The sequence below is a fragment of the Plectrocnemia conspersa genome, unplaced genomic scaffold (assembly GCF_051122295.1).
Source record: "Plectrocnemia conspersa isolate PC_06_02 unplaced genomic scaffold, ASM5112229v1 ptg000013l, whole genome shotgun sequence".
Lineage (NCBI taxonomy): Eukaryota > Metazoa > Arthropoda > Insecta > Trichoptera > Polycentropodidae > Plectrocnemia > Plectrocnemia conspersa.
The window spans coordinates 26,290,326-26,316,089 of NW_028277177.1; the positions used below are offsets into that span (position 1 = coordinate 26,290,326).

The 25,764-nt window shown below is 29.0% G+C and overlaps 1 protein-coding gene across 8 annotated transcripts in view; it reads right to left on the reverse strand.

The window, feature by feature from the left end:
- rdgA (retinal degeneration A) overlaps positions 1-25,764 on the reverse strand; it is a 355,552-nt gene that overhangs the window by 128,945 nt on the left and 200,843 nt on the right. For 2 of the 8 annotated variants that reach the window (XM_088201627.1, XM_088201626.1), the window contains exon 1: positions 1,219-1,516. The exons of 1 other annotated variant lie outside the window; for it this stretch is intronic. Coding sequence is in view for 2 of the 7 variants with exons in the window: in XM_088201633.1 (XP_088057759.1) it covers positions 1,219-1,244 (26 nt within the window). In the remaining 5 variants the exon portion in view is untranslated. 5 more of the 8 variants (XM_088201634.1, XM_088201625.1, XM_088201630.1 and 2 more) reach the window with 5 other exon arrangements.

Here is a 25,764-nt window from a genome sequence, read left to right on the forward strand (position 1 = left end):
ATTAAATATTTAAATCTACACCACGTGTTTTTAAAAGTTCATTGTTTCAATCTTTCACCAATCGAAAAAAGAATGACTTCTTTAGTTATTCTTCAAAAGCAGAAATATGTAAAATGGGAAAAAAATTAGTCGCAGATAATTTAATGGCTCGATGAATTCGAAGGACCATTGCGAATCCATTGAAGAAATTGAAAATTTATAATTGGCGCAACGATTAGAGAAATAAATTTCTTTCAGACTTACAGAGAGTAATGTGAGAAAACCAACATCTTACAGATGAATGGAGAAAAAATTCAAAATAATTAAATCGACGGGAAAGAGAACAAATAATTTACAGTGCCTATTTGAAGGCTTGTCGATTAAATCAACATCAACACAAAATGAGAGAAATTTTTCGCCCGTCGAATTTTTTTTAACAAAAAAAAGAACGAGGACATTTGATTCTACTTTAGATGCCATGTTTTTTTGAATGTCTATTTTAAGAATAGTATGTAATAATGTAGCTGCATTACTCACATTTTTAGATTCATCAAAATTTCTGGAGAATTTTCAAGAAATTTGAGAAGTGAAGTTGAGAATGCCTATTCCTGATTGTATTTGTTTCCATGTTTTCATGTTGCATTACTTAATACGTTAAACCAGACCAAAATACTTTATTTAATTAAATAACAAACTTAAAAATCGATATAAAAGAGTCCTATATATTTAGCACATTTTATGTTATATATGAACATAAGTAATGAAATTTAAATTGTGCTTATAAAAAATGTAAATACTAGACTGCTACGCAATAGAAGTCTTTACGTATATAGTATTACTGGTTATTATCGCGTGGCTGTCACTTAAGATAAACCTACTACTACGATTTCATATAAGTTTGTATATGACTTTAGATATCAAACTTCGAGGTGTTTATCAATATTTCTAACTTAATCAAACTGTCCTTCTAAATTTGTAATAAAATTAGCGGCACATGTGTAGCTCAATTCACAAAAGAAAAACGTGAAGTAAACAACTTTTTTTGTTTACGGGCGAGCGAAATTCGCTAGTCTTTATTTAGATGCGCAGAAATTCGCGACACGGCCAAAAGCCATGATGGCATGACATGACACGCCAGAAGAGCTTCTAACGTCACGCGCTCTATACAGATAAAATGTAGCGATAGCCATCTCTATATCGATCCGGCGGTTAAGGTGTTAAAATGTAACAATTCCGTACTCTGCGTGCGGCGGCAGCAGCCGCATGACTCCTTCTTTCGCAGTTTAAGAACAATACACCACTAAGCGCCTTCTTCAATCAAGTTCAAGAACTAGAGACACCGCGGAACACACGCGCACTCTTATGGGACGCACCGGTCACTGGTGGTCTAATAGTGCTTGGCCGGCAAAGGTCATCATGCTCTATTTCGGTCACTGGTGTCACTGTGTTGTAGAAGTTAAAGACATGTCACCGGAGACCACGTGCGCGAGGACAGAAAGGACAGGTAGATAGGACAAGCGGCGACCGAACCGCGACGACTACTATTCGTTATCTCATTTTTGTTCTCTCACCGAAAACCATTGCCGTTTGTTGTGCTGCTACCAACGGTACGTGCGACCGTTCCCGAACAAAGTAGTGGGGAGGATGATTGTTGAGAAGCCGAGACACGCAACAACTTTTCGGCTAATTTGTGGAAGGTCAAGATTGTTGCTACAATTATCCAATACCTCTTCATATCTTGTATACAAACAGATTAAGAGTTTTCTTAGTATACGATACATTAAAAATTAGAAGCAGGGACGTCATTTGGGAAGGACCAGAAAAATGCATGTTATTTAATTAACTACTATGAAATAAAAATATTATAAAAAAACTGAAATCACGTCCATTATTCTTAACCAGAAATTTTCAGGTTATCCCTCAAAGAATATCTAAAAAAATGTATCCCAAAAATATTTTTTAAAACATGTCATTTCAGTGAAATCATATCGGAATACATTTTCACCGGTAGATATATATCTTTACTAGTGAAAATATAATTTATTTAGCATGTGCTACTAAAATACATACTTATCATAATTTATTTACATGAGATGTATAAATCTTGCACTGTAGTTATATTTTTACTAGTGAATTTTTACCAGTAGATATAAATTTCTACAAACTAAAATATAATTAAAGTGATATGCTGCTCTAAAATGTCTATGAAACTCAATTTAAATGTCTATGAAACTCAATTTCTAAACCAAACGTAACCTAATGAAAATTCTAAAACTAGTTATATTTTTAGAACTTTCATTAAGTCAAGTCCATAATACAACCTAAGCCAACTGATCTCTCTTAGGAAAATAATCAGAAGAAAAAATACAAACAAATGTTGCATCTCGCATAATACTCCATAATTTGTCTGCACTTCGATAATATACAATGTATTTAAAAATAAAATAGCTATCCTTACCGATACAACTACGAACATTTAATATGAAAGAATTAGTCAAAGTATATTCAAACCGAATTTTGATCAATAGGAGGGCGCAAAAACAAGTATCTCTTCTCAGAAGGCAAAAATCCACGTCAAAAACAATAAAATCGTGTCGGCGACGTCGCAGTGAGAACGCTCGGTAACGAGCGTTCTCACTGTGACGGCGCCGACACGATTTTATTGGTTTTGGCGTGGATTTTTGACTTCTGAGAAGGGATAATTATTTTTGCGCCCTCCTATTGGGCAAAATTTGGTTTATATGTTCCTCATTAAATTTAAAATATTACTTTGAAAGTCGTAGTGTGAACGCCAGATTACAGAGCGTTTCCACTACGACGGCACCAACACGATTTTATTGCTTTTGACGTTGATTTTTGACTTCTGAGACAGATATTTGTTTTTTGCACTCTTTTATTTGATTCACACTTATTGCTAGTCAACTTTCATACGTTAAAATAAAACCGCGAAATATGTTGGCACGTGGAAAAAGATATGATTGTTTGAAGTTAAACTTTATTTTTTTAAAGTAATGCTTTTTTTACATGTAAATTTTTCATTTTATAATGAAAAATAATGTATTTTATTATACTTTTAATTACATTTAATAAATTAACTCTTTCTCTCAAAAGAGAATTTTAAATACGAAACTTTGAGCTTTTGAACAAAAGCTTTATTTGTAATCAAAAGTTTGGTTAAAAATGCACGGATTCTTTACAAACTTAAATGAGGATGTAAAGTATAATAAAAGAAGAAAATAATTTGCCAAATCCCTAAAATATTATTATATTGATGCAGCTGAAAAATATGTTAATATTAAATTAAAGTAAAATTTCTGGATAAGGCGTTAACAATAAGAACATAATTTATAATAAAACAACGATATTTCAATGCAAAAAACAGCATTTTAAAAATTATACCGGATATACAATATATACATCACAACGCTCTCATAACATTGTGTTTGTAATCTTTATGAATAATACATTTATTTTGATTTTTTCACTTTGTAAAACGCTATCTAAATCAAGTAATTATATTTATTAAAAATGTAGCTATATTAATAATTATTAGTTAACACTTATCCGGCGGGTCAAGTTGTTCTTACCAGCTACGTTCGCTGATGGTAATTCATAGGGCGCGTAAAATCTACCTGTTTTGATTTTTGATGTTTAAAACCGATCTGTATAATATCTACCTACAATTAGTTATGTTTGTATTATATCAAAAATTATATCATGACTTTATTGTGTCTCTTAAATAGAGATCAAAGCGTATTTAATGTACACACATAACGTGCTATGTGATAAAGCCATAAATTATATAATAAATTTAATTCGACTCACATTAAGTTCTCTGTTCAAAGCCACTGACGGTTTTAATCCTTTTTAATTAAAAAATTATACCTTTTTTAATTTTTTCGCCATTATCACTGGGGTCTGTGATGTTGCAATGGAAGTCTTTCAACTTTTTTATAAAAACATTGTATATATTGTAGCTTTAATAAATATTTTATTTCAGCTCATTATATTTATACAGGACTTTTAGTCCGCAAATAAATGTTTGTGGACCAACTTTTAAATACATATAACATTAAAAAATGTATTTATTTCTTAAGTGTTAATAATTCTACAATGCTTATATTCTTTATTTATGAATTTTTAATTTGTCATAATTTAAAGACATTTAAAAACTGTTAATTTAATAATATATTACGTATTTATAATTTACATTACTTTAGTTATGTAATGATTAAAATTATTTTAGAAATTGATACATCACATTAAAAGCGATTTATGATTAGATAATTTATGTATTGTACTATTTATGTTACCAATATTATGAAATACATATACAATATTTACTTACAACAACGCTAATTATAATGAAAAAGTAACGATCGTTTCGTTTAAACACGCTTTTTATATTAAAAAGTAAAACTGTACAACGAAACACCTCCATTAAAAATAACGTTGCTTACTTAAAAACCTTGCGTTACATTTAATCGACTTTTTTCAGGCAAATATATTAATATTGTAAACAACATAATTTCAAAAATGATATTCGGACTCAACAAAAAAAAACATATTAAATGTAAAGTAAACACTATACATTGCATAACGGTTATCATTGTATATACTGTACATAGCGAAGCACAGTGAAGTTGTACAGAAAAAATGTAAACATCGTTGAACGGCTTAAAAAAACCGTACGGCGATAAAGAGTAACGATACTGTGTGTGAGGTGATCGTTCTCTGTAGTGTTTTGAGTATATGAGTCACTTAAGGCCAGAGCAGGACAGGGATAGACAGACAGGAATGTCACGGCTAGCGGCTCGCAGTGATCAACGACAGATGTTACTTCACCGCGAGCACTTGAACGTACTATACGTTTACTACACATGTGTGGGTGTATATGCATATTTGCTCAAATGTGTACCATTATGTTCTTATGTATGGTACGTATGGTACCACGCACAAACACGTGTAAATGTGCGCACGTGTAAACAAACGCTTGTTTACATTTGCATCTGAAAGGTGTGTGCCTGCCCTGGATGCATACCAAATTATTGAGAAGTCTTTGACGTCGCTGATTTTGAATGAAGTGAAACTTTTTTCAATGGAAAATGTGCTTGAATAAAGGTATAATGGATTTTATTTATAAAAATCTGATGAAAAAGTATTTCATTTAAGCAAAGCACGTAATTGAAAAAGCATTCAGATTTTGGCAAATCTGTAGCATAGTGGATGTGGCTGCCTATCTTTTGGGTATTTCCAAAAATAAATCGAATACTATAAAATGCTGCTTACTACTCATAATGAAGTATTATCAAAAACTCATTTGGATCTTCTTGCTGTTCAAACCCAAACCTAACCTAATGAAAGTTTTAGAACCTTCATTAGTTTAAATCCAAAATAAAAACTAAGCTAAATCATCTCTCAGGGGAAAATAAGCTGAAGATTAAGTACAGAGAGACGTCGCGTATCATATATTGCTTCACAGTTTGTCTGCATTTCAATATCACACTATGTTTTAAAAATATGATAGCAATCCTTACCGATATTATTATGGACTTCTAATATAATAAGGCTAATCAAAGTATATTCAAACCGAATTTTGGTCAATAGAAGAGCGCAAAAAACAATTATCACTTCTCAGAAGGCAAAAATTCACGTCAAAAGTAATAAAATCGTGTCGGTGCCGTCGCAGTGGGAACGCTCGGTAACGAGCGTTCCCACTGCGACGGCACCGACACGATTTTATTGCTTTTGACGTGGATTTTTGACTTCTGAGAAGGGATAATTGTTTTTTTGCGCTCTCCTATTGGTCAAAATTCGGTTTAGATGTGCTTTATTCGAATCTTACTAGTAATATTGCCATAAAACCCTTGATGATCTAGCCTTTTCACCGCGATGGAACGATTTTATTGCTTTTGACTTGGACTGCAAATTCACTATATGGCAACACTGAGCAGCAAAGAATACACGACTAACAAGTAACTATTATAAGTAGATATTTTTAATATTTTGTAATGCATTATTAAAATATTTCGCATAAAATATTTTTTCACAAAATATTTCGCAACGGTTGCTAATTTTTATATTTTTATGTAGCATAGAAAGGGGTGACTCGTACCCATTATTATTTATTCAAGAAATTATATTACGATGTAAAAATATATGATATGCCATTTTTGTCATGAGGCCCGGAATCATTGTTTTTCATGGCTCGGGTCTGCGTCCCAACAAAAAAACAATTACAATACGTATCGACGATATTCCATCAAAATATCTCAATTACGAAAACATACTGAAAAGTCTTATTATTACGCAATATTAGTAAGTCGAATAACCGATCAATTTAAAATAATATATAATAATTATAAAAGCAGGCGAATTACGCATGGGCTTGGAAAATATGATCAATTTAATAACAGATGGTTGCCCAAATCTAACTGGAAAAAATATCGAGTGAAAACAAACAGAACTTAATTGGAATCAATCGATTTGAATAAACAAATTATATTTTTGCACAGTTTTTAAAATTGAATCATGTACAGTATCAATATCAGTTTTAGATGATACTGAATCTGAACATACAGACAATCTATATTAATCACATATAAGGTGGTTGAGCCTAGGACGTATTATTAGATGAGAATGGAAATTAATGGAGGATATTATCCTATTTTTAGAAACAAAATATAAAATAAATAATTTACCTTAACTAAAACAGACCTCTAGAAGTGTTCTATTTTAATAATGCTTTTATGAGCAAATCGTTATACTTTTTTGTAAAAATCTTAAAAAAGGCAAAGTTGATTACTTTCCCAATACGAAAAAATGGGACAAAAATTACAATAACATAATAGGTTAAAAAGACGATGAGATATTACGAAAAAATATCACCACATCCAATTAAAAAGTAACGAAAGAGTTAAGCTACAAATATCAATAGATATATTTATATTTGGTTTACTAAGCAACCTGATTTTTATAGCATATTTGCAATATATTAATATATTTGTCTGTTTTAGTAACTCTTTTATTGTAAATGTATATTTTTAGACGAATATTTAAACAGCAACGCTTTCTCAGAATCGATCATTAAAAGGAAATCAAAGAACTCAAATTTTGCGATCAATACACATTGAATCAAATTGTTGCTTATGAATCAGTTGTCAATTACAAGAGCGAAATCTGCTACCATTCTCTAAAATTACATAAATGGTAATTTAGATTTGTCTAATTTTACTTATGTGTGAAAGAATAGGAAATTGAAACTATATTTATATGTTATAAATTGTAAGAATTCTATTGAGTACTATATTTGCTTAAACACTATCTATAGATAATACTGTCATATACTGATAGCTATTCATAATAAAATAATAATCAATATCACTTATATTATATGCTAAAAAAAACTCTCTCTAAATTAGCACTTAATTATAAAAAATACAGATCAATTATCAGTGAAAGCAACACTCTTTTAGTAACAATGCAAAAAACAAGAGAGAAAAATTATCAGATCTACAGAATCAAACTCAATTTTAATGAATAAGTAATCCACACTGTGAAATTAATAAGAAATGAAGGAATTATTCAATAATTTTGATCAAATAAAGTCATTTTTTTAACACAAACGCTGACATTTATATTTCCATATTAACACTTAAGTGTTTATATTAAAAGAATCGAAAACATCAGTTACACTTATCACAAAAAATTCAATTGATTCACATTTTTAAACTATGCTACTTTACTTAAAAAAATAGCAAAATTCAACTTATTTTTAAATTAGGTTAATAAATGGTATACAAATCAAGTTTCGATATTAAACACACACTTAATTACAATATCATAATTGCTATTAAAACTATATAAAAATAATCATACGTATTTTGCACACGCGTTGCTTTATATGTCTATTATACAACTAACCAAGTAATAACGATTTCGTATCGTTCCATTATTTAATCATCTGTAAAAATAATTCCCACAGACCAACAAGGCATCTGGCTAAATAATGACGTAGGTGTTGCCAATGTCAAAATTCAACAGTGATCTAGATATTTTCTACAAAATATATTCAATAATTCTGCCATTTTATATGATACTCTTACATGTGGCGAGAGATAAAAATATAGTTAGCGCCTGATTAGTCGCAATAACAAAGCAACCTGGAACTGATACACTTGACGTTTTGATTTTCATTCTTATCAACAAGCTATATTCTGTCTGCTATTATTTATTGAGTGGGAGGAAAAAATATAGAAAAAGAATGGAATAATGCGATATACGTGTAACGATAGCTTTGTCAGTGTTTCGCAATTGTTCATTAGTGGCACGAGTGCAAATCGATAAAACCACATTAGACTGACACTTCACAACTCGTTAGTGTTGTAATTTAACAATCGACTAGTCGACTGCAAAACTAGATCTGTGTGTTGTTAATTTAAACAGTTTAAATGTGTAAAGTCTGAAGTGAATCTAGCGGTTGAAACTTTTCGTTTGAGATTTTGTGCGAATACAAGTCGAAGTTAACGCGTTAACAATAAAATTTATGTGGCATAATAAGTACGGTGAATTTTCCAATATCAGTGGTTTAATAAAAAAAATAACACTAAACGAATTTATGCTTCATTTTAAAATATCACACTCGAGTTAAAATTTCATTCAATAAAAGCTTGATCTCAATTTATTCACTCATTAAAAGCTCTCATGAATTTGAATCAAATTACTTTTAGCCCCTCTACTTATCGATAATATTTAGAAAAAAGCAGCTAAAGAAAATTTTATAAATATAATTGTCATTAAAAACAATAATTAAAAAGTAGAAGAATTTTATCTTAACCGTAAAATAGCCTATTAATGCTATCGGTAATAAGATAAAATTACCTATATTTTCTTGTAGCACAAACACCATATTCCCAGCTGTCTCACCTGAAAACAATCACCGTAAAGTAAACCACACGTAACACTCTAAATCCGCAACGCCATCAAATTGCCATTCGGCCAGCGAGGGCGCACCTTTTTCAGCCGGGGACGGATATAGCGGAAAATCCAATTACGGCACCTAAGTGCCGAGGCGGCGATAAATCTGCAAGTCTTCCGGTCGCAGCTGATGCACGTCCAGGATGGATTGCATCGGATCAGTGACGTGTCAGGAAACTGCGAAACTGCTCCGTGTGACAGGACAATCCTGTGTAAACACGCCTTGCCTAACGACCCACTTTGAATATTCGCTCTTACCGGCACTGTGTTCAAAGTGCATTTTATAAATTATTCCTAGATGAGCATGCTGCTGTCAGCTGACACTCGGATGGTGTCATATCTCTGGCATGACTTGGTCACATAAACAAGTCAACGCGAAACGACTGACAGACTGACCCTAAATTGACTACGATTTCTAATGAATCGCTTACATATTTATCATAAAAATTATAATGCATTTTGAATTGAATCTAGAAAAAACTACTACTAACTGTCCAACTTTTGCCCCCACCCCTCGAAAATACTTAAAATGACGTTCATGAAATGATTTTTTAAAATATGATATTTTAGTGATTTAAAGTATCTGGCAGATGCTAGTAAAATTATATGATTTCAACTGTATTTACGTACTTATCATTATTTATTCACATGCGATGTATAAATGTTACAGTGACTATGTATTTTTCAGTGAAGTTATATTTTTACTAGTGAAGTTAAAATACATTTTCACTAGTAAATATATATTTTTACTAGCAAAAATATAATTTAACTGATAGGCGTTACTGAAATTATATGCAGCTCTTAAATGTCAATGAAACTCTATTCGACAGATGCGAAACGTCCATTTTCTGTTCAAACCCATACTTAACCAAGTTTATAAATCAACATCAGTTTTATCAAATCTACAATATATATATTTTGGGTAAGACACACATGCTTTTAAATTTCTAAAAGTTAAGACAGAAACTTAAATAAAAAATAACTTTATAGCCATACGCATATTAAATTCAATAGTGATTTTAATTCGCCCTAATATTATTATATATAAGAGAGATCCTAACTTTTTATTTTTTCAACAATGCGATAATATTATAATTTTTTCATAATCCATCACTAACCTTAAATATTTTGAATGTAAAAGAAACAAGTATTGTTAAAACTAACACAAATGTAAGCTATAGCATTTGAAGTATTACATAAAGGAAAAACTATGCAAGAAACGATTTTAAATTTAAATGCAGAATAAATTTTTAATAAGTGATGTTTTCATTTTTGAAGTTTCTCACATTGTTAAGAGCTTAAACAATTTGGAAAAGTCTTTTAATGAATTTAATATATTTTTACGTATTATATATTAAATATAAAATAGGGATAGAGTTGAATTATTAAGTTTTCTCACGGCCGTTCGTTACTCATCTCGTCATTATGCATATTTTATATTTTCATTCTATAAAAGAGTAGTTAAAAAGTAAAAAGCGCGATGAGTTGCAAAAGTAGACATCATTAAGGTTTTCTTGTTATTTATTAATGCGTAATGAAAAACATGAATTTTAAATGTATTTAATGAAATATATACATATTCAGATATTGCGTATTATATATTTATCTGAAACTAAAAAAAATATGTATAAGTATATATAATAATATATATATATATATATAAATCAATTATTATTATTGTCTAGTGTTTTTTGTAAAGAGGCATTATTAGATACTTTTTTATATATATTTTTTTAAATATATTAATATTTATTTTTGTGAAGTTAAAAAGTCCATAAATACATGTCACTGTTACTTTCTTTTAAATGCAATAAATAATTGTTTTGCTAAAATTTAATTTAGCTTTCGCTTTAACTATGTTATTCAGTGTATGAATAACCCGAAACAATAATATAAAAAAATAAATATATATATATATTTATTAATACCCAAAATATTTTTTGTAAATCTCAGTATTTGCTAATAATTTAATTATACATATGTTTGATATATAATATGTCATATGTATGTACATATGTACATTTATTCTTTGGTGTGAGATTTCTAGTAGTCTAACTGTCAAGTGTTCGAATACTCGGAGACACATTTCACATTTGATATTGATCTAAAACGTTTAATCTATACACTCAAAGCATACAGCATAAACTATTATATATGTACAGATAAATACAAAATCCATATTCATTTCTATGGGTGGTATTCGCTATGTAAGATAAGATAAATAATAAATGATACACATTTTTTTAGTATAATATTAAACGTGAAATTAATCTAAAATTTACCGAGTTTCCAAATAACTGACGATTTAATCACTGGGCTGACGTAGGCGTACGTTTCCGAGCCAACGATAAAAAAAACTAAATAAAAAGTGTTCTCTTTACGAGAATGTTAAGCGAATCGCCTACGCTCAGGTGGGGTAAAAGTTTGATTGTTTTCCTTTCGTATTAATTTTTGCTAATACAACCAAGCGATATAAATAAAAGGGGAAAAGCGGTGATAAAGCGAGGTAATAACTTGGATGGTTTTGCCAAACCTCGGATTCTCGGTCTCTGCGGGTTATAAACGTCGTTATCGTTTATCACGCAAGATTTATATGCAAATTAATACACTTTAATAAATCCTCTTCCACACTGATGATATATGTATATAGACGAATGCCATCGTCGTAGACGACTATATTAATTTTCTTGGCGAAAGCCATAAATACCGAAAGTTTTGCCGAAGCAAATCCAGCCCCATTGTGAGCTTTCCAACTTTGAAATTAAATTTCACCAACAAGTCGTGTTTATAAATATGCATTGGTTTTGAAACATTTTTATTCGACGAGTCAGTTTTTTAAAAATTAACGGTGATAATCCATTTTCTTACTTAAGCATGGTAATGATAGTGGGCATTTAATATTTAAACAAGTGGACTTAAAAAGATTTTGCTGTAAATCTTGACATCTAACAATGATTAAGTAATTATTTATTTAGTACTAAGCATTACATTAAATAGAAATAAATAAAAAATATTTTGGCTATATTTATAAATATGCTTTAAGTCAGTAGTTTTAATAAGTAGTCAGTTGTTATTTATATATTGAATACTCATATATAAAAAAGTCTGTTTTTTAATATATTTTTTTTAATTAAATAGAAGTTTTATTTAATGAATTCAATAGAGAAAGGTGTAAAAGTAGAAAGAATTGAACTACATAATTAGTGGTTTATTTATGGTAAAAAAATTCCTATGCAATGACAGGTCTGAAAAATAAAAACGTTTATAATAAAATGATAAAAATAATAAAAACCGTAATTGAACGTTTAAAGTAATTCATAAATCTACGATAATACATAAAAAAAAACACACATATAAAGTTCATAATATATTTTCTGCCTTATTAAAGTCGTTACTATTAATTTAACTGTAAGGAAATATTTGCCACAAATATTTGTTATAAATATTTGCGATTTGTCAAAAAATTGTATTCGTATTGGAGATTAGACACATTAGTCTTTAGAAGTACAAAAAAAATTATATTATTTAAAAGTCTTTGGTTGTTTAAATTACAACCATTACGCGAAACTATCTTATGAAAATGGTAACAGATAATAACAAACTGTTTCCGCTCCTAAATCATCGCATTAGCTCACAGTTGAGAATAGGGAGTGTAGAAGCATCTCCTCTATTTCCAAAAGCTTATAAGCTCATACAACAGCAGATAATTCCGGCAGGAACTACCATCAGGATTTTATACCTAGAACTTCCAACAAATACATGTGATTTTATCCGAACTTGCATTAAGCTACGCTGGAAGCAACTTTCCACTTATCGTTAACCCTGGTACAATTTTACTAGATGCAGACAAGGCTTTTAAATTATATATTAATTACACGAAACATCGTACCTTCCATGAAAAATAATATGGTGAATAATATGAAAATAATTAATCATATTCTTTATTTAAGATTGAAATTACTTTAAGTACTTTGTCGGAAATCTCTATATGTTTTTCAATTAATGGAAAATAATAGCGAAGCATACGAAAATTGCCATCGGATATATCGCACGTTGAAAAACATTAAGCCTTCATACATCCGGGTTTAAACGTGATGCAAAATAAATTGCCTACCATTTTAAAAGCATTTGTCATGCGCTGTTTTTTGCCATTTCAATCGCGATACACGAAAATGATTTACAAGTGCCTACGTAGGTAATGTGTCTATTTTTACCGAATGTCATTTCACAAAAGCTGGATAATTAATAGCACCCCCTCCACGGGCAGCACAAGTAATCCAATAATCCAGGAAGACAAACGACCTGGGAGTCTGGGAAAAGCGGAAAACGTGCGGACGGCAAACGTTGGCAGATTAAAAGGAAAACATATGCACCTCTTTGGATAAGCGCTTGGACGCAGTGTCATGTGTTGAAAGAGACTTTACACTTAGTTTCAATGAATTGAGAAAAAATAAAATTTTATCTAGATACTTTTTAGTAAATTGCGAACTATACGAAATGGTTATTGAGTCGTTTCGATTCTAAAGCGCATTGAAATATTTTTGCGTCGAAACTTAATGTCAACATTGCGGCTCGTACATATTCTAAAATGGAATTGTTACATAGTTAGTATTTGTATTTTCATGACAAGAAACTTGGAGCTGAGCATTTCAAATATGTTAGATTAATTAAAACATGTAAGTGTACAACAATAAATAATATATAATAATATTAATAGTAACAAGTAACTTGTTACTAAAGACGTTTCTAATTTGACATATTTGGTTTAGATCATTATATTATATATTTGGTTCATTCTAAATTAATGTATCAAAGAAATTATTTTCAGTAATAATAACAATTTAACATTAAGAAAAATATATTAAAATCACAGATTTTAATGGTGCCTAACCAAACAAGCTTAAAAGCTTCATTGGAATTTTCATACAGTTTTGCCATTACTCTTAGCTGAGTATTTGAATTATTTTACAATAATATTTTATATATAATAAATATTATTCTTTTAATTTTAAAATATTCATATATAATATTTATTTTAATTTATTACTTTTTCAATATTTTAAATAGTGCATTATATAAATTTTATAAAAAATATGCTTGATGTTAGTGCTTTATTATCAAAAGCTCAATTGTGACCTTTTAAAGTTTATATTGAAGCTCTCAGTATAAGATTGTATTAAATAAACTTATACCTGTTATTACCAAGTTAATGTTTGCTGTTAATTACTAATTGGCGTTATACATCAGAGATAAATAAAAAAAATCATCCTCTGCTATACAAGACCTTTGGAAACCTCCCACGGATATCATCCCTGCGCCAACTTTTCCACCACCACTCGGAGTAAACACCATTTATCGTCTGTTGCAATTGTAATATAATCTAATAAAACTCGAACTAGATTCCACCTTGCCTTTCACTGGCTACGAAGTCACACTTCTAAGGTTCTCAAACCTTAAACATACAATTTTTATTAACGCACAATGTGTATTTCAAATCACTTTCAAAAAGTAATGTTCTGACTTATGAAAGTTACAGGTAGGGGATCCTTATGAAAGTGTATTTCGAAAGGAAGTGTCGTGAGTGCGCTATGCTCACATTTTATACTATTTTTGAAATTGAGGAAGTTCTTGGCTCTTTTCTACTTTATAATCTAAGGCCAATACAAATATTTGCGGGGAGTAAACAGACTATGTTTTTGTTTTTGCGTAACAGCTAGAGATTTGAAAGTATTATGGCAAAAAATTGTAATTTGAGCCCTCGCTAGATCATAAACATACCACTGACTTTGTCGGCACTTTTTTTATTTGTACAGAAACCGAATGTTCTTGTTTTTAAGTACATTTTTAAATGACTTTTAATCCGTGCTTATCTCTCGGCATAACTAATAAACTTTTATCTTTTTTCAACAAAATATATGTACAGTATAGACAGTTAATCATAAGCTACCTAAGCTCCAATATAATATTTCTCAGGAATTTAAATAAAATAGTAGAACATGTATATAAATAAAAAAAAGCCTTTGATCCATCTAATAAAATACATTTAACTTCATAAAATATATTAGGCGTTTAAATTATTTTATATAAATATAAATGTAGTACGTAAACGTCAGAAACAATTTTCCTCACGAAAGTAATTTGGAAAATCTCGGCTCGCGCGCGTTTCCCAGGTGAAAACCTGTATATTTTCGTCGGAATGCCATTTTCTAGAGACAATTAATCATCCATCGGCGGATCTCGAGACGGCAACTGTATTAACAACGTTAGAAACGTTAACGCCACGTAAAACGTTAATTGAATTCCGGAACAATAACAATCTAGGAGACCATCCGAGCGTGAATTTTTTGCCGAACGAGATTTATAAAAAATATATGTACATACATTTTATTTAAATTTATAAAAATATTTATTTATAAATACAAATATTTTATTTTTATTTATATCAATAGACTTCTATAAAAATAAATCATAGTTCAATGGCAGCAATCGAGCGGCAAGGGGAAGTATTTTTTCGATCCATTAAAACGGCTATATATAAGATATGAAAAAATATTTTAGAGAGATTGTTTAATACAAAATCTCAATACATCCTACAATATACAATATTTAAACTACATTGATCTTTAGAATACACGGAATAGAACAAATAGAAAACAATTTAATATATTCGTATAGGTCATTCCATATATGTTTATTATAAAATATTTTAAGACCGTGCAGACTTTCGATCACTTTTAAATAGCCATAATAGTTGCATTTTTACTATGTGTCTCTTACATTTTTATTTTGAGCTAAATTTACCAAGCTTGAAAAATTCACAACAATTGAGATAGTGCTGTGGTTTTGATTATTATCTTTTAAAGGTAATTTAAATTTTTTAAAAGCTAAGTACATTAAAAGGTAATAAATAAATGTTCTTTCAAAGCAATCGAGCGACAAGAAAAGAGATTTTTTTAAAGCTATTGAAACGGCTCTATTTTAAGTATCGAAAAGCGCTCGGCTCGTAAATAAAATACACATATACCTAGAATAATCGATTGCCGAATGAAAAATTGCCCTATAAATTCGTACAATCTTCTATTCTTTCGCAATGTATAAAAATATAAGTAATGTTGTGCGTATAACGTATTTATACCTAGTATACGAGGTACGAAATTTATGTACTTTGGATCGGCCCCCGTGGAGAGGTAAGGATATTTATTCCGAAAAGAGTTCATAAAGATAATATTATTTTTTGTTTATGTACGTATCGAAGTACATTTCGGTTTATTATTGAAGTATAATAATTTTGCAATAACAATAACAATGAATAAAAACGAATAAAGAATAGAACTTATAAAAGAGAGTTCAGACCCTCGTTTCGAAAAACAACTTAAAAATATCGACCGGAAGAGTTTCATAAAAAGCACCATTTTTATTGATATTTTTTCATGTAAGCAGAAATAATATTTACATCGTTTACGATTGTTACAAACAATAATGTATTATAAACTTTTTTATTTATAATAATGATAACACCGGAAAATGCTTTTAAATTACTTTGGTATGAAAAGTGTAAGATTGTTTTATGAAGGCAAATATAAAACGTTTATGAAAAAACGCAAAATTTCGCATAAACGAAATGACTACATAAAAGAAACAGTAAATCCTTCACAGTTTATATTTTATTGATTTCCTCACACGCTATAAAATATTTACGTTAAACATTTAAAATGTTCAGTAGTCAGTTAAATAAGATTTTTTATTTACCACCTTTTTTATTTTATTTACGTAAAGTTTAATTTAAATTTTTCCTATAAAATAAAAATATTAATGCTTAAATAAAATACCTTTCAATATGTTAAATAATTATATATGAATATCGATGGTTAAGTGCAAATTGATGAAATTCACTTTAAATTCAGAATTGATTAATAATGCTACTTCCCTCCTATCACTGATTCTATAAAAAATGTACATCTTTAAAATAAAGTTATTATAAAAAATTAATCAGTAAAATTTGGCAACTTAATTGTACACTTCAAAATGTATCTCCACCTTTCAGAAAAATATTTAAAATGGATGAAATAATAAGAATTCTGTTTCTTTATAAGATTAAAATATAAATTTAATTAATGAGTTAAGTTTTTTGTTCTAACTGTGAATTTAAGCCATTTATTGTTCGAAGGACTCTGATTTTTTATGTGGTAAGAATTTTTTTAGCCATATAATGTGTTAATAAACGTGTAATGAATTCTAATGTACTAATATTTTAACACGAAGTGTTTGATTTAATCCAATAATTCGAAACTAAAAAATAAAATAAAAAAATTGAAACGTTTGATGACACAATTTTAATGTTCTTTCAGTTGAAAAAAAATTGTAAAGATATAATATAAAATCTCGTGAAATATCAAATTCAGTTTAATTGCCACAATAGTTTACAAAAGTTATTCAAATACTAATCAATGAAATTGATTTAATATTTGAACATCAAAATGTAATTCCTATCCAGAAACAACATCAGCAGATAAATCTAGTTCTCAAATTTTTAAATGACCAAAGATCCATAAATGTATTAAATATATTTTTTATTTTGGTTCTATATTATAAAAAAAACGTTTTTCAAACGATCGATTGTTGGATTTAATCTAAAATAATAGAGTAAAGGGAGTAATAATGACCTGAAATAGCAGTTCAAAAATTCTTAACACACACATTCTACAAATCTTCTGTTTTAAATAAGTTTGGAAGTCATTAAATTTCAATGGTAATTTAAAACAATGAAGCTTAAGAAGTCAAATCGATCTCATAAATTAAATTATATAAAATGTACGACAGTATTAAGTATAAAAAAATAGTTTGAGGGAAATTGTATGCTAATTTTTTTAATTCTGTTGAGATCATTTGTAATCGTTGCAAAATAATTCTATATAAAATCAAATTTATTTGTATGTATCTGTCTTTCTATTAACGATATTTTTTATTTTAGGTGCAAATTGCATATCTGAGTATACATTAACAGTTTCAAAACACCGCCAAACATGTACCAAGTTTTCACGGTTCCACATTTCATATATAAATATAACGACGTTGTCAATTTTATTGATTGAAAATTTACCGTTGCGCAGTTATACAGTAAAAAAAATATTTTAGACTGTAACAAAAAATCTGTTTCCCCCCTAAATCAACGATATTGGACAGAGGATGAATAAAATGAACGTTAAACTCGTTGTATTTGTCATATTTGCTTGAGATGTATTTCATTATATCTGACGTCATTTTCAAAATAAAAGTTGCTTTTATCAAGCATTAAAATGTATCCTACATTATTGTTGCCGTTCTCATATTTGAATTTTCCCTAGGCGCAAAAGACACCTCAAACAACGAGACTATTGCTCAATATTAAACCATGAACAACTCTAGTGTATATACAGTAAAATATTGCATAGTGTATTTGCGATATTGTAACTTCTATTTCCAGTCTCTAGTGCCTAAACATTAACCTCGCGGTCACCTCTGAGATACCCTTATAAGATGCAAATACGATTCAAAATTTAAAAACTTTTTGGTCGTGTTTTCCCACACTAAAATAGCATTCGTTCACAAAAAGCGCGACTTAATGAAATGAAAATCTACTCTCGTACAATGTCGCTTTTTGTCCGGAGCAGGCCATACACGACCAAAAAGAACAACGGCAGACGAGATGAAGAGCGTTCTTTATGTGCGGCCGTGTCTCATGCGCTGCTGTTATACTAATGAGTTCCATCCACGCGACACCACAAAGCTTCACGTGATACACCACAAAACACAATAATCGAGCTCGTTAGAGCTAGAAAAAAGCTAGAAAATTTTCACAGGTGACAGTCATATGTATGTTTGATTAACTTTCACTGACCGACTTTTATCTGCTGGCATTTTTTTAGATCGCATCCCAAGGGTGCCGTGCACAACTTAGCTTTTTGTGGCCCCGACATGTGTGTAAATATTTAATATAGTACGAATGTACGTACGCATTTTATATGGCACACATGCATACGAGCTTTCGGAAAATCTTTATTAGGATACAAAAAGTCTAAGAAATCGTATTGTAAGGATATAGGGTGTTTATATTATTTTTTCTTACGGTGTTGCGCATTAGAAAAATATTGAATTTGGTATGATTTACTAAAAGGTATATACTTCCATATACTAAATAACAATACATTTTAGATCCACGACGAAGACAATTTTTATTTGCATAACAAAATTATAAATATATAACTAAATACTATGTACTTTTGATATGCTTTATCATAGTTTGATTGTCACAATTTAATAAACAGGATAAATTTTATATAAATATTAGTGCGACGTATTGTAATATAGTTAAGTGCTGGTCACCTTAAGACAAAAAATATTCTTTGACTATTTAACTAATGGATTAAATCTGGAGAATGTTTGTCTCTTAAAGATCTGGATCAAAAAAATCGAAGCTCAAATGGTAATCGACTGTCAAAGTTGAATTGCGAATAATTCCTAAAATATCCGAAACAAATGGAGCTCCTGCTATTAGTCTTTCAAGCTAACAAATGAGGCTTTTTGGTGAATGTCTATAAGCCTAAAATGACTCACTGAACCGTTTTTTCCAATGCTCCAAACATATAAGTAAAATTTGCTTTTTTGTATACCTTGAAAAAATCGAGAAGTTGACTTGTATATATACAACTTCAAATTGTTTTGCCATATGTTTTGAATGTCGATAGTTGTATATATTCGAATGGCTTAAATTAGGGTCTGGTATCTGTTTCAGGTATTTGTTGGTATTTTCTTACTATTTTTAAAATTAATTACAATATAGTATTTTGGTTTCTGTTTTTTTAACAGGTTTTTGATATTGTTGGTAATATTTAAATGCTTTACTATTGTTAATAAAATAACATTATATATTAAAATGACACAATATTTTTTTTATTACTGCATTAAATAAATTGAATAATTGGTTTTACAAATTAATGTTGAAGTTATAGATACAGATTCATTGTAAAATATCAGACATTTATTTGACACAGACGAAGGAAATTTAGTAAACGTAATTTAGGTGAGTTGTTAAATGATTCTTATATTATAATATAAGTATAAATAAATATGTACGAATTAAGCATAACAAGCTTTGTATTAAATTTTAATTTGTAATCTTACAAATTGAACAGTAAAGTTTTATTTAGAGCCAAATAAATTTATTGCGCTACCAAAAAAAATGTGCAGCATTTATATTAAGAGTCACAGAAAATGACACAGTTTATACCTAGATACTAATTTTACCTAATCCTGATTTACGAATAAGTCATCTTCTTTAAGGAAAATATCACCTTATTTAAAAAATACCTCTCAAACATTCTCTTTGGGAAAAATGTTCATATCAGAATACTAATTATTAACAATGGAAAGCTATTAAATATTTCAAAATAAAAATACAAAAAAGACACAGACAAGTATTGCACACACACTCACAAGATTTAAAAGCATTTTTTTTTTAATGTCAGTCAAATAGCATTTCTTTATAAAACTCATTTCCTCAAAAAATTAATTCATTACGCTCTACAGGAATAATTAAACTTACTAATATATTTTCTTTTTATATATATATATTAATTTTAAATACGTTGGTCAAGAAAATCGATACTAGTAATAGAATAAAAACAGATAATAATTATAAATTAAAATTTAGAAACAAACTTGCAGACTAAAGCTTAAACACATTAAAAATGCTACTCTTTATGACCCAAGTTTCATTATATTATATTAAAAAATAAAATAACTCTAGAGTGTATAATATGTGAATACTAAATTGTAATTAAACTCAAATTTTAAAAGAGCATTTTTAAAAGCTGTCGAGTTTTCGCAAGTTTCAGTGTAGTAACTCGACGGAAAATTAAAGTCTAATGCGTTGCTCATATGTTTTTATAAAAGTTGTACATATAATATATACATAGTTGCTGAGTAACCATCTATGTAACCTTAATTAAAATTAAAAATAGAGATTTTAATTTAATTTTGCCTTAATTAAAATTAAAATGAAAAACGCAGGGCATGTCATAGGTCATACTTCTTCAAGATTTTTAATTAAAATCCTATTGTATGCATCTTGTTAATAAAACTATTTAAAAAAAATGTAATTTAAGCAAGTTGCTTATTAGATTTGTTATAATGGAATTTATTTCACTCATTGTTAATTTCTTACTATGCTATGTAAATATAAATATTAGCTTTCAGGCAGCATTTTCCTTCTACGATTTGAATATTCAGTGCCTTCTTTAGTTTTTCTTACAGACTTTACATTTTTTAATTTAACGAGAGGCAAATGCAACTGCGTTGTTTGATTTTTTTCGAGTGAGCAGTTTCGGTTGTGGATATTTATTTTTATAAATTCTTTTATCTGAATTTTTTTCATGGATTTACCGAAACTCATTCGGGGGTAAATCTAAATTGTTTTAGTATTAAAACTATTTATAAAAATCATAATAACAAATTGTCCATAATTTAATATAATTGTGAATTAAGCGATTAGGTTCTCGGCTGGATAAATTTTAGAGTCAGTTATAATTCCTAGCTAATCATAAATTTAAAAAATTTTTAAATTGGGTCAAGGGTGAAAATAACTATCCTTAGTAAGGATCAAGTAATATTACGGATGTGCTTACGTGATAAGTGTAAAACAGCCATGATTTTTATTAGTGAGTTTTTTTAATACATGTGATAATGAAATAATGCTGTTTTCGATCGTATACCTACCAAAAAATTCAGTTTTGGTCGAAGACATGCAACGTGACTGAAATAGGCAAATCAATACAAAAGCGGGAATTTATGGATTAAGAAAAAGTAAGGCTCTCTTACGAAGGTGAAATACATTTATACGGGTCATATGGTGTGCACTACGTTCGTCCAAAATGTGGTAAAATATATATTACAACATGTTTAATATCTCCTGGCAACAGTGCGAAATTTATAGAGCCAAATGATCTAGAGGTGATTTTTATATTTTTAAATTAAAGTTATATATCTTCTTAACGGAACAGTGAAGACAGTATTTTAACCCTTCAATATATTAATTTAAATTTCCACTGTAACTTCAAAGATTTTGATACACCCTCTCGACGGTTGAAATTAATCATATATGTATTTTATATTGTATCAAAAAATAAAATATTTTACAATATAAGCAAAAATGTAAAAAAATCAAACTGGTTCTGAAATAGTCCTTAATTAGAACGATAAAATATTTTTAGGTCATAAAGATAAAAATCGATTGCATAATTTCTTTACGAAATGCAACGTTGCCAATAACTGCCGTGAAATAAGACTACGAAAAAATTTTTCTAAAGGATTTTTATAGAACTGAATGTACTCTACAACATTGCATTTATACAAATTGCAAATTTTAATAATCCAGTGTAACAAAAAATATTATTTAACGTATTTTTTTGCTTAAAATTATATTCAGCTGATTTTTTTTATTAAAAACAACTAGTTTTTTAATCAATTGAATTCATAGCTGCATTCAGAGCAGGTAGTAAAAGAAGAGACAGGGATTTACGATTAATAAAAACATTTTTTGACTATAGTTTTATGACCGACTATATGAATAACGTTTAGCAAACATTTTGTGTCGACTTATTTGAACATTTTCTAATCAACAAAAAAATAATAATGTAAGAATTAATGTTTTTTGCTAGACTTAAAACGCGAAACACAGCAAAAAAACACTATTTACTGAGAAAATGAAAAAGAATCGCCTTAAATGGGCAAAAGCTCATCGCCATTGGGCCGACAAAGATTGGAGAAGAGTAGCTTTCTCCGGCGAATCCAAATTTAATATGTTTGGAGCAGATGGTAGGCGACTGTGCGCCGTAGAAAGAGCGAAAGATTATGCATCAATCGATTCATCAAGCACTTTCCCTATGTGATGATCTGAGAGTGTATGACAGCTTATAAATTAGGCTCAGTAAAATTTGTCCAGGGTACCATGAATACAAAAATATATAAATTGGTTGTAAAAAACGACTTTATTTCAACCCTTGAAGAACTTTCCCAACATACTACCAAACCTATTTTGCTAGATGATCCTGAGCCATGCCATCAAGCTCGTTCTGTGAGTCCAATTGTAGTTTTTACATTCAAACTTTCACTATATTAATCCTTTACCTATAGATTACACAACTTTAAGAGTTAACAGTATCGACCTAAGCCCAATTAAAAATTTATGGGCAATCATAAAACAACAATTAAGAAAAACACGATTAAAAAATTTAGCCAAGCTGAAAAAACACATTAAGTGTGGGAAGAGGAGATCGATCTTAATATAATTAAAATCTGTATTTATTGATGCCAGGCAGAATACAAGTATGTATTAAAAATCAAGGTGAAATTACGTCAAAATAATTTTGTTAATGTGTTATAAAAGTGTTTTATTTACAAGCTTCTAATTTTTAAATGTCTATGAATAGAACCAAAAAAAGTCGCGCGCACGTGTTGAGTTAGAGGCTCGCCATTATGCACTTGCTGGGACAACGACAAAAATACACCTTACCCAGAATTGATGCAACTATACATATACATACATTATTAACGGAAAACGAAAGTTACCAATTATAATTATATATTATAATTTTTTTTTAAATATAAAAATGCATAAAAATTGATAAAATAATCAAAATACGTATAAGAACCGCCATGTCATCTTCAAATTGACCACAACTGTACATGTGGTATTTAATGTCAGGTTTTAAACTTTTAAGAAAATAAATGGGGCTTCTTTGTTGTGTAAGAATAGACATCACATTGAAAAATCTTTTTTATGGTAAAGTATCCATCGCAAATGCCTTGAAAAATATACCACTAATGATTTGGCATCAAAACGGCCATTTGTAATCTGCTAAAACGGCCAATGGCAATTTTTTTAAAAATCACCACCTATTCGTTATTGGCCGTTAATATAAAATCTCAAACACTCATTTAAATATTTTTTCTGTTATTTAAACTGAATGAACACCTACTTCAAAGTATAAAGCATCAGAACTTTAAAAACTTTCTATCGTAGACTAAGTACGACCCAACTTCAGATTATTTTTAATCGCAGAAGCCACTGCTTCTCCCTTCGCTTCCTCTGATTTATCTGAACACACTGATAACTGTCATAGTAATGTCATATATTGCACAAAAATTAAACAACAATAAACTTTTTTCCTTAAAACAAAAATAACCCCCCTGACTCGAAGTTAATGTCAGATTTAATAAATCACATTTATAAAATATTATACAAATACTTGAACAGACAAGAAAATATTTTGTAAAAGTATTATTTGCAAATGCTAACATTTAACTATTTTTATATTATATTAAAACTTGAAACTTTGTTTGTGACATAAATACAGCAAGTAAATATATTTACAAAAAACCTAAAGGAAAAGTGGTGGTAGCGGAGCGAAAACTCCAATATCGCGACACATTTATTTATGTCAATTTAACGCCAATTTTCAATTTTGATGAAATTGTGGTGGAAAAATATCAGAGCGGAAAATGTTCGCATTCACAACCGTCACCGCGAAGGTTGGCTTTTCTTAAAGGTCGTTTTTTTCATTTTCTCGAAATCATCAAAAGCTCGTTTGATTCGAAAGTCGTATAATGATTAAATACGAGTTATTTTATACGTTCAATTGGCTATTAAATATTTATGTTAATATAATATATGTGTAAAATAACATAGTGAAACATAACATACATAATGTAAACTCTTAATTAACCCAGACCCAAAACAACAACAGTAAGTGTAACAATGAAGAATGAATTCATAGAAACCAATTTCAATCCATTCCACATAAATAAATTGTAATTATACGGTTTCTTCTAGCGCTGTGAACATTTTAATAAGTAATTTAAAACTTAATAGATATTCGATTAAGTGTTCTTTGTGGAAAATATTAGCCATTGTGTGGAAAGTCGTTGATTAAATAATGTGAACACTGAAATGTAGAAATAAAATATAATAAAAAAAACTATGTAAATTTAATATTTATAAAAATGTAGAGGTGAAAAATTACCTCTTTGTAATGTGACTTAATTAAAATATTTATAAATACTTTGTAACTATATACATCTCTTAATAGCTTCAAAGGTTTATGACAACTCGTTAGGGAATACAATGAGAGTTCCTTGATACAATTCGCTTAATAACGTTACGACACTATTTCACAATCTGATCGTAGCGCTTGAAAGCGAGAATGAGATTTAACCGTTGTGAAATCTACCAACGAATTAAAATTCATAGTAGCGAAAGAAACACACAAACAAGCCCTTATAATTCAGTGGCGAAGAAAATAATAATAATACTAAATATCATTTATTAAAACGACAAAGAGCGACGCGTGAATTCTAAACAAAAATAATCTGACGGCAGTGTCAGATGTAAAAAAGCAAATTTGTATAATTGTCGCTTTTTCCTTTTTGAAGTAAATGTGTGAGGTACTTTTTGCTGGAATAATCTAGTGAATAAATTTGTTTTTTTTATATACATACATATATGAAAGAATTTTTTGGTTGGAAATTGGTTTCGTATTCGCAATAAATCTAATTTGCAAAGTTTGCTGGGATGTCGAAAAAACCGAAAGCTTTATCAAAATGAATATGCATGGGTGTGTTCTCAGGTATGAGAATCGAAGTATATCCTGATTTGAATATTATATCACAAGTATCATATTGGTTAAAAAATCAATGAATTTACCATAACAATGCTTAACAGTAATATATAATTAAACTAAAAAAAGTTTGTATTTGATAAAAACAAACTATTTA